The sequence below is a fragment of the Ctenopharyngodon idella genome, chromosome 4 (assembly GCF_019924925.1).
Source record: "Ctenopharyngodon idella isolate HZGC_01 chromosome 4, HZGC01, whole genome shotgun sequence".
In the NCBI taxonomy this organism is placed as follows: domain Eukaryota; kingdom Metazoa; phylum Chordata; class Actinopteri; order Cypriniformes; family Xenocyprididae; genus Ctenopharyngodon; species Ctenopharyngodon idella.
This window is the reverse complement of record NC_067223.1, coordinates 25,234,703-25,245,749: the sequence shown is the minus strand read 5'-3', so window position 1 is coordinate 25,245,749 and position 11,047 is coordinate 25,234,703. Positions and strand designations below refer to the sequence as shown.

The 11,047-nt window shown below is 38.3% G+C and overlaps 1 protein-coding gene across 2 annotated transcripts; it reads left to right on the top strand.

Annotated features, from left to right (window-relative positions):
* Window positions 1-1,328: 1,328 nt before the first annotated feature.
* Window positions 1,329-10,699, top strand: LOC127511115 (uncharacterized). 2 transcript variants are annotated; one of them, XM_051891672.1, is made up of 6 exons: window positions 1,329-2,541; window positions 2,653-2,830; window positions 3,319-3,536; window positions 3,835-4,107; window positions 4,293-4,399; window positions 9,666-10,699. In XM_051891672.1, exons 1-6 carry the CDS (start codon window positions 1,838-1,840, stop codon window positions 9,875-9,877), a joined length of 1,692 nt encoding a protein of 563 aa, XP_051747632.1. In that variant the 5' UTR covers window positions 1,329-1,837; the 3' UTR covers window positions 9,878-10,699. The 2 variants fall into 2 exon arrangements, 1 of the variants encoding a protein (XP_051747632.1); XR_007929840.1 differs by lacking the exons at window positions 1,329-2,541; window positions 2,653-2,830; window positions 3,319-3,536; window positions 3,835-4,107; window positions 4,293-4,399 and adding an exon at window positions 9,119-9,400 and having other exon boundaries at window positions 9,666-9,787.
* Window positions 10,700-11,047: the final 348 nt, after the last annotated feature.

The following is an 11,047-nucleotide window of genomic DNA, read 5'->3' as shown; positions in this document are numbered from 1 at the left end:
ATCCTGGCATGGTCCAGATGATTGTCAGTTGTGATCATCTTGCACCAGCTTACCAAGATCAGTCTGTGGAAATCATGCGTCAGCTAAGAGAGGATTATGAAATTAAACGAATCCATGATATGGAAAGTGATGAGCTGGTTGAAATAAACCTAAAGGAAAATCTGTTCTCCACATTTTGCACATTGCTGATGAAATTTGATGGGAATTACAGACAGCAAGAAAAACTGGACCCCATGCGAATGCAATTTGAGAATATTCCTGATTGCTTTAAACATTATCAGAATAAGTTTGATTATCAGCCAGCCATCAACGCTCTGAAAGAATCTTGGGCCTTGTGGTTGACCCTTCACGAGGATCACATCAATAGACATGATGACTTAAGAGAACTTGAAGCAGACCTTATCAGGACAATAAACGAAACAAGTGGAAAGCTGCTGCGAGGAGAATGCGATAATTTCTACGATCATGTGAAACAGGCAATTGTAAGAACTGATCTACACTGCCGTGACAAAACCAACAATGCCTTTGGAGCTGAATCCTACTGGCAAAAAGTTGCTAACTCTGACCCACACTACAAGGCTGTGGCACTCTATAACCAGGCGTACATCACCATCAACCTCGGTAAGGGTAACTATAAAGCAGACGCTATGAAACTGCTGAATGATGCAAAGCAATCAATTGACGCCTATGTCTCAGAAGTCTCAAACACAATGGTCTCATGTAACTTATCAGTCACTGGTAACAAAGATCAGAGTACAGACAATAACAACTTTCAGAGTCAAATGGAGGCCAGGATGAACATCTTTAAGTCTTGGATGACGTACATTGATAATGCATTGAATAAACTTAAAGAGCTGGAGGAAAGCAACAGTGATGCCATTACAGAGGACTGTTCAGTATACGTGCTGTCTGAAGAAAAGGACTTCATCATCGCTAATGAGATGAGATCGTTATACGACTACGGCCTGGGGGTTGTTTTTGAGGTGAAAAAGAAGCCCAAGTTTTGCATAGATGCTTTGATATGTTTCATACTCGGGGTGGTACAGGTTCTTGCTGGGATTCTTATTTGTGCGCTGACACTTGGAACAGCCAGCCAGTTCGGAATGGGCCTGATTTCAGAAGGAGTGTCTGACATGATCAGTGGAGTAGAGGGGATGATAAAGGGCACATTTGATTGGGTGTCATGGGCAATATCTAAGAGTATCAGCATTGGGCTTGCTTTGCTAACGGCTGGCTTTAGTGTTATCAAGAAAGCAGTTACTTCAGTGTTTAAAGTGACAAAAGGTCTCCTCAATGGTACAAAGTCTTTCTCTTCTGTTGCGAATGAATTCATCAAGTCAGGAAAGGCAATGTTTACTTCATTCAAAGGAAGTGTTAAGTCTGGTTTATCGACCCTCGGTAAAGAATCTTTCAAGTCTACAATGAAAAACATGACATCTTCAACAGTGGTCAGACAGAACTTCAAAGCTGCGACTATGTATGCAGTTCAAGAAATCGGGAAAAAGTCTGTGCTCACTGCCATGAACTACACATTTGATGCAGCACTTCAGGAAGTCTTTAAGAAGATTTTACAAAGCAGTTTTCAGAATGTTGTTACTTCATCAGTGAAGCAGAGCAGTAAACTGGATCAGACTCTGGTTGAATTCATCAGCTCAGGCATTCGAAAGCTGCCTTGGAAATAGAGAATTTCAAGATTGACCAGAATTATGAGAAGCAAATAAAAAAATCAGTCGGTGTGCTCTCCGAAGAGATAATTCCTTACCTCATACTGGATTGTACCAAGGCACGGGAAGTTATCAGCAAACTCTCTGAGGTGTGTGAAGCTGCAACAGATCTTATGAATAAAGCGAAACTGTCAGGTGTGCTTGAAACGGCAAAGCTGGCTCTGAAAGTAGCTGAGTACACGACAAGTCTCTCTCAAATATTAGGTGCCGTACCAACAAAAGAGATAATAGACCAGAAATTTGTTCCTGAATTACTGGAGAGCATCAGTGAGCTTCAGAAAGATATGACAAAGTATGACCAAGATGGACGACACAGTTTACAGGATGTACAACGCCTTAAAGGAGAACTTCTACAGATTATTGCTCAGAAAGTTTCTGAGCAATTCATCAGTTCCTGTTCTGAACATATGGCTTCTTTAATGACCAACACATTTAAGAGTGAGTTGAACAGTGCTGCAGGACAGGCGTTAGACAAGGTCATGCGCAGACATAAAACTCAGAGTTTCTTTGATGACCAGAGAGAAAAACACAACAAGAAATCTACGAGCCACAAGGAAGTGGAACAGCTGTCAGATGAGGACAAAACAAAACTAATGCAGTATACAGAAGAAATGTGCAAAGCCAATCAGCCTGCTACAGCCCTCGATGTGTATGTGCTCACAAAAAGTAACCTGCTGAACGGAAAAGGGATTCAACTCACAGTCGTTGATGAAAATGGAAAACAGCTCACTGAGGAACGTTACCCAGGAACCACCAAATCAGCAGGCGATATAAAACTGAGAGTAACTAAATCTGCAAAAGCCACACAAACATCACAGTAAGACTAATCACTAGAGCATTACACAGTTCACATATAGAAATAAATTTCAATGTTAATGCTTATAAACTTTGTGTACTGAATGTAGTTCATTTTATTTTTTTAAAACAGAGCTGATGCACAGATGTACAGCGGCCATTTTGACATTGTCCAGGATGATGGCAGGATAATCGGCGTTAACTCGGATTGTCAGAATGCTCTTTATGATGCTGTAGCTCAAGCAACTGGCAGCAACACAGAAGACCCAAAGAAGGAAGCACTAATTCTACGTGAGAAAGTGAAAAATGAGGTGAGTACACAATTTAAGGCTCTGATTCCTTCATGGAACAACTTGTGCACATCCTGAGTGGAAAAGCCAGATTTTAGTTGTAGACCTGCTCATATTTACTGATGTACTGAAATCGCTGCCTGTCGCTGACAGATAGATAGATAACTTAATTCATCCCAGAGAGAAATTCACAAAGAATTTGTCACTACTACATACGTTTATCACCAGGTTATCCTTTAGAAAAATACATGAGCTGAGAATGGCACAGCTCATGTCACCTCCTGATGAAATATGGAGCAGAATTCCTTTCTAAGTAATTAAATACTCATGTGATGCTGTTAAAGGAAGATAATCAATAGCTGGATAGACCGATGAATGATAAGCGGTACAGAAAATAGATGGATGAAAATCCCATTCCTGGTGAATCAGTGTACAGTGTTACTCAATCCTGATCATCTCTCATTACATGTGCAGGTGACTGTGTTTAATCTCTCTTAATTTCTCATTAGATCCAGAAAAACTTTGAATCGTACACACCCCTGCTTATTCTCCAGAGAGGATATGACTTCTGCCAAAAAAACCCTAGGAAATATGACATAACTGGAGGAAGTAAAAAGGAGACGAATGTTGCACTGCAGGAATACTTACAGAGTGTTAATTTCATCAGAAGTGACAAACGGATCCTTATCAAAATGTACCATCTAGGATTTGTTGGTGAATATAACAGGTAAAGAATCTGATTGCTGAAAGTGATTTCTGTTATTTATTCACAACACAACAGTACAGAGGTCCATGGAAATAAGAAAGAAAGCGGATTAACCTGATATAGTTATATAAAAATGATTGTAATTTAAGTATTACAAAATAGTATAGATAACCAGGTGTGTCATTTGTACATTCCATACATCAACAGAAGCTAGACAAAGATCAAGTACTCACCTGAGCTCTAAATTAGCTTACTAGTTTAAATAAGCAGATTTCATGCTAATTTCCTTATGTCATTAATTCTCATTCTCTCTGGACAGTGTTCAAAGTGCTCGGAGGTCCAGTGAGAACAACAAAGGAACACTCAACACGAGCCATATTCCACCGAAGGACTCCATTAGACTGGCTCAGACGGTCATAGAAGACCCAAACTCAGGGAGTGAGATTAAAAATAAAAACCCGGAGCTTTATAAACTGATCAGCAGCATAAAGACTGACAACAATGGATTGAACCTGATTGCCATGGAGGTTCTGGGACAAGATCACAGACAAGCTTTAACTACAGGCCCAAGCAGCCGCTCACAGACGGCCAGGTAATGTTCAAACTTACGGATGCAGGAAAATTATACAGAATTCCAATTAACATGCAGGAATTTGGAGTAGTATTAAACATTGAACATTTTAGGTACAGGATTACATATGTAAGCAAGCAGCTGATTATTTCATAAAAACTAAGAAAAATTGTAAATCTGCTTTTAACATTTCGCTTTTTTTACAGGAAACTTCTAGCAGACACCATGATTAGTGGAGACGTGGAGCTTCTGCTGAAACGCTGCATGATTCTGAACCACCCGCGTACCTCACAAAAGCTCAGAGAAGCTCTAGGTAAGAAACTCCTCTGTGTTAATCCTGCACAACACGTGCATGATCTACCCTCCAGCAGATAGTCAAGTCAAGTCACCTTTATTTATATAGCGCTTTTTACAATGTAGATTGTGTCAAAGCAGCTTTACATTGATAACTGGTACATTGTTTGGCTGCACAGCATCTCTTAAAGAATAGTGTCAATGCAGGCAGATCAAAAGCACTGTTGAATATCAAATGTCAAGTCAAGTGTCCCCAACTAAGCAAGCCAGAGGCGACAGCGGCAAGGAACCCAAACTCCATCAGGTGACATCAGGTGGCAGACAAGTGGCAAATTGGTGTTAAAATGGAGAAAAAAAACCTTGGGAGAAACCAGGCTTAGTCGGGGTGCCAGTTCTCCTCTGGCCAACAGTGCTTTGTTACAATTCAGGTTGCTATCATAAGTCCAATAGGATCGCAACATTAAAAGTATTTATTTCAGTTCCATGCAATTGAGGATCGTATTCATCACGCCGGTATGGACGGTTGTTGAGGAACTGTGTCGTGGCTGTCGTGTCGATGAGGCCTTCACAGGGGATGATCTAGTTGACTCAATCTCTGCTGATACTTCAGGGCTGCGTTGTGGTCGTGTCAAGGTGCAGGTCCTTGGTCTCACCTGGATACGGCCCGGATCCGGTTGACTACGGTGAACCTCGGGATAAACAGAAAGACTAATATTAGCGTAGATGCCATTCTTCTTCTGATGTAACGAGTACATCAGGTGTTATAGGAAGTGTTCCCGGTTCCGGCTGACCTAATTTATGCAGCCTAATAATCCTTTAACGGATTTGGAAATATAAATTGGTAATGTGTTATGTGTATGCCAGGTTAAAGAGATGCGTTTTAGTCTAGATTTAAACTGACAGAGTGTGTCTGCTTCCCGAACAATGCTAGGAAGATTGTTCCAGAGTTTAGGTGCCAAATAGGAGAAGGATCTACCACCTGCAGTTGATTTTGATATTCTAGGTATTATCAGCTGGCCTGAATTCTGAGATCGCAATAGACGTGAAGGACTATAATGAATTAGGAGCTCGCTCAGGTACTGGGGAGCTAAACCATTTAGTGCTTTGTAAGTAATTAGCAAGATTTTAAAATCTATACGATGTTTAACAGGAAGCCAATGCAGTGTTGACAGAACTGGGCTAATATGGTCATACTTCCTGGTTCTAGTAAGAACTCTAGCTGCTGCATTTTGTACGAGCTGTAGTTTATTTATCAGGCGAGCAGAACAACCACCCAGTAGAGCGTTACAGTAATCTAGCCTTGAGGTCATGAACGCATGAACTAACTGTTCTGCATTTTTCAATGAGAGCATATGTCGTAGTTTAGATATATTTTTAAGATGGAAGAATGCGGTTTTACAGATGCTAGTAACATGGCCTTCAAATGAAAGATTGGTATCAAAAAGCACACCCAGGTTCCTAACTGACGACGAAGACTTAACAGAGCAGCCATCAAGTGTTAGACAATATTCTAGGTTATTACGTGAAGAAGTTTTTGGTCCAAAAATTAGAATCTCTGTTTTTTCTGAATTTAGTAGTAGGAAATTACTGGTCATCCAATTTTTTATATCAGCTATGCATTCCGTTAATTTTGTGAATTGGTAAGTTTCGTCAGGGCGCGAAGAAATATAGAGCTGAGTATCATCAGCGTAACAGTGAAAACTAACGCCATGCTTCCTAATGATATCTCCCAAGGGTAGCATGTACAGAGTGAACAGTAACGGTCCTAGTACTGAGCCTTGTGGTACTCCATATTGAACTTGTGATCGATATGACATGTCTTCGTTTACTACTACAAACTGATAACGGTCAGATAAGTATGATTTGAACCATGACAATGCAATTCCACTAATGCCAACATAATTTTCGAGTCTATTTAAAAGAATATTGTGATCAATAGTGTCAAATGCTGCACTAAGATCCAGTAACACCAATAGAGAGATACAACCACGATCTGATGATAAGAGCAAATCATTAGTAACTCTAATGAGAGCAGTCTCAGTACTATGGTACGGTCTAAATCCTGACTGGAAATCCTCACAGATACCATTTCTTTCTAAAAAGGAACATAGCTGTGATGATACTGCCTTTTCTAGTATTTTTGACAGAAAAGTGAAATTTGAGATCGGCCTGTAATTGACTAATTCTCTAGGATCAAGTTGTGGTTTTTTAATAAGAGGTTTAATAATAGCCAGCTTAAAAGTTTTTGGTACGTATCCTAATGATAAAGATGAATTGACGATATTGAGAAGAGGGTCTATGACCTCTGGAAGCATTTCTTTCAATAGCTTAGTCGGTATAGGGTCTAACATACATGTTGTTGATTTTGATGATTTAACAAGTTTAGACAATTCTTCCTCTCCTAAAGCAGTAAATGAATTGAATTTTTCCTCAGGGACACTACAATGCACTATCTGACACGATACTGTAGTAGACGGTTGCATGGTTATTATTTTTTCTCTAATATTATCAATCTTGCAAGTAAAGAAGTTCATAAAGTCATTACTGCTGTGCTCTTTGGAAACATCAGAAGTTGAAGCTTTATTTCTTGTTAATTTAGCCACTGTATCAAATAAATACCTAGGGTTGTGTTTATTTTCTTCTAAGAGTTTAGAAAAATAGGCAGATCTAGCAGATTTTAAGGCCTTTCTGTACTCAATCATTCTCTCTCTCCACGAAATACGAAATACTTCTAGTTTTGATTTCTTCCAGCTGCGCTCCATTTTTCTGGCTGCTAACTTTAGGGCCCGAGTGTGGTCATTGTACCATGGCATTGGATTAATTTCCTTAATCTTTTTTAAACGCAAAGGAGCAACTGAGTCTAATGTGCTGGAAAAGACAGAGGCAATAGTTTCTGTTGCAACATCGAGGTCTTCTAAGCTGTCTGGTATGCTAAGGCGATGAAAATGATCAGGAAGATTATTTATAAAGCAATCTTTAGTGGTAGAAGTGATGGTTCTACCATATTTATGGCATGGAGGCAGTTTAGCCGCCTTGACTAAATGTAGTATACACGAGACTAGATAATGATCTGAGATGTCGTCACTCTGCTGCAGAATTTCAACAGCATCAATATCGATTCCATGTGACAATATTAGATCTAAAGTATGATTACGACAATGAGTGGGTCCTGACACATGTTGTCTAACACCAATAGAGTTTAGAATATCTGCAAATGCCAATCCTAATGCGTCTTTTTTATTATCTACATGAATATTAAAATCACCAACAACAAGGACTTTATCTGCAGCTAGTACTAACTCTGATAGAAAGTCAGCAAATTCTTTGATAAAGTCTGTATTGTGTCCTGGTGGCCTGTATACAGTAGCCAGCACAAATGTCAACTTACATAATGTTACGTAAAGTACCATAGTTTCGAAGGAATTATATTTGAAAGACTTCTGACTAATACTGTAAATATTACTATAGATTACAGCAACACCTCCCCCTTTGCCTTTCTGACGGGCATTGTGTCGATAATCATAACCTTGAGGACTAGACTCATTTAAAGTAATGTAATCGTCCGGTTTTAGCCAAGTTTCTGTCAAACACAGCACATCTAGATTATTATCTTTGATAATATCATTAACAATAAGTGATTTTGAAGAAAGGGATCTAATATTTAACAACCCGAGTTTTATCATTTGTTTAGCATTATTATCTCTATTTTTTATTTGTTGAACATCAATTACATTTTTACCATTAAATGGGTTTGGAAGTTTTTTGTTTTTACTAATTCAGGGTACAGACACAGTCTCTATTTGAAAATATCTAGGTGTAAGAGTTTCTATGTGTTGAGAGTTATCTGAATTTTCTGACTTCTGTAACGTGAGGCAGCTAGCAGACGGTCGGTTTAGCCAGTCTGTCTGCTTTCTGACTTGGGCCCCCAGTTTGTCATGTTTCAGTTCTAAGACTATGTGCCATATTACTAGAGAGAAGAGCAGCACCATCCCGGGAGGGATGAATACCATCTCTTTTTAACAGGTCAGGTCTGCCCCAAAAACTTTTCCAATTATCTATGAAACCTATATTATTTTGCGGACACCACTTAGACAGCCAGCCATTGAGTGATGATAATCTGCTAACTGTGATTGGTCAGGCTGTTTTCTGTAGACACGATAATGGAGCGGTTTATATGGTGAAAATGTAATCTTACTAATCAGTTAGATTAGAGAGATTAAAGGATTAGTTCACTTTCAAATTAAAATTTCCTGATAATTTACTCACCCCCATGTCATCCAAGATGTCCATGTCCTTCTTTCTTCAGTCCAAAAGAAATTAAGGTTTTTGATGAAAACATTCCAGTATTAGTGGACTTCAATGGCCTCCAAACGGTTGATGGTCAAAATTACAGTTTCAGTGCAGCTTCAAAGCGTTCTACGCGATCCCAGACGAGGAATAAGGGTCTTATCTAGAGAAACCATCGCTCATTTTCTAAAAAAAAAAAATATAAAATTATATATGTTTTAACCATAAATGCTCACCTTGAACTAGCTATCTTCTTCTTCTCTATTAGAATTCCGGCAGTGTAGACACTGCTAAGTGTATTACTGCCCTGCACAGGTCAAAGTTTGAACTAATTGTTATATACTTGCACTAGCATAATGTATATGAGAATTTAGTTCAAACCTTGACCTGTGGAGGGCAGTAATACACTTAGCAGTGTCTACACTGCCGGAATTCTAATAGAGAAGAAAAAGAAGAGAGCTAGTTCAAGATGAGCATTTGTGGTTAAAATGTATAAAATGTCTTTTTTTTTTTTAGAAAATGAGTGATGGTTTCTCTAGATAAGACCTTATTCCTCGTCTGGGATCGCGTAGAACGCTTTGAAGCTGCACTGAAACTGTAATTTTGACCTTCAACCGTTTGGAGGCCATTGAAGTCCACTATAAGGAGAAAAATCCTGGAATGTTTTCATCAAAAACCTTCATTTCTTTTCGACTAAAGAAAGAAAGACATGAACATCTTGGATGACATGGGGGTGAGTAAATTATCAGGAAATTTTAATTTGAAAGTGAACTAATCCTTTAAAGAGTTTTTGATACAGTAGAATGAAATGGCGGTCTCTAAAGCCTTGGTGAAACATTACAGAAGTCAAAGTGTCAGTTCACAATGAACATGACATTAAATACAACACGAGACTTTAAATACAACACAAGATATTAAATGCAAAGCATAAAACAACTCATAGTCTAAAAGAGCTGTAATGTTGCTGCACTTAATAACATTCTTGTGTGTAATTTCAGGTGAAAGCATTCAGTCTCAGTGTCACATTTTGTCCGATAAAGACATCCGAGGCTACTACAAAGCAGGATACCGAAACCTGGTGTTGAAGTACAGCTACATGGGAATCCTGGATCAGAAGCAGCGTGAGCGTCTGGATGCGTGGGTGACTCAGGACCAGCACGAGGACACCAACACTGCAGAGTACAGCCAGCTTCTGCAGGAATTAAAGTAAAAATGTCTAATGTTTATGAACACGTTTTCTTCAGAGCTTCATGATAAATATGATGATGGTAAGGAAGATGATAATAAGTAGTACTAAAAAAAGTAGGAAATGATTGATCTCTGCCATTGAAATCTCTCTCTCAAAAAAAAAAAAAAAAAAAAAAAAAATAGCAAGTTAAGTTGTCTTGTTCTATTGGTAGATCATTTTTAAGCATTTATTTCTAGAAAGCAGCAATAGAATAAGAGCATTTAAACTCAAAATCAGTAAAAATGTCTAAGTTTGCATGGTGATAATGTTGTAGTGTGTGTGTTTGGGGTTTAAACATGTAGAGGGTTAAAATATTACAGGGTTATTTCACAAAACATGAATTGTATTCCAAATATAAGAATGGTGTTGGGTTGTGATTAAATGTTGAAAATATATAACACAAAATCTAAAAGCAAATTTTCAGCTTCTTTTCAGTAGACTGATGTCCACATTACAGCTCAGAACAGGAGCATGCCCAGTTTCAAGCTTCTACCTGATTAAAACTAAAAACACACTGTGATTTTATTTTAAACTGTGTGCTGAATTCATAATCCCATACTTTTTCATAATCAGTGAAATGAGTTTCTGAACATCTACATTTTACACGTGTGTATTGTAAAATGTTTCGTTAGTAATCTGCATGATGCTGGATTTATACTTGTAACTGTCTGTTTCTGAAATATTTGCCAATAAAATTTCAATATTTTATTTTTGTGTCATTTTTATTCTTAAAAATGAGATTATCACCTATTATCATATAAGCAACATGGAAAGTAGGAAAGAGATAAATGACTAAACACATGGTAAAACTGATCTGACTGAATGACTTTATTTTAATTATTTTTAAAAATCTCAATCAAAAATCACTCTATGGCATTTGATTAAAACTTATTAGATAATTAAATTGTTTTCTATTTTTAGCAATAAAATACTGCTATAGCTTAAAACCCAGTGTCTGTATGATTGTCACAGACACGCCAGGCTCCACAGTCACCCAATCACATCGCACTCCCTCTCCTGAATACTAACAAGCCTCACCTGACGCCAATCCACACTCAGCACCACAGCCACATAAAAGACACACCAGTTCACACAGTCACTGTCCGGTCTCGTTGACACTTACCTGTGTTCACTTACCTCCTGGACTCCCTT

Coding starts and splice junctions, on each gene's coding strand:
- LOC127511115 (XM_051891672.1), top strand. CDS start 1,838: ATGAATAAAGCGAAACTGTCAGGTGTGCTTGAAACGGCAAAGCTGGCT. Junction 2,542..2,652: donor AAAGCCACACAAACATCACA/GTAAGACTAATC, acceptor TTTTTAAAACAG/AGCTGATGCACAGATGTACA. Junction 4,108..4,292: donor AGCCGCTCACAGACGGCCAG/GTAATGTTCAAA, acceptor CTTTTTTTACAG/GAAACTTCTAGCAGACACCA.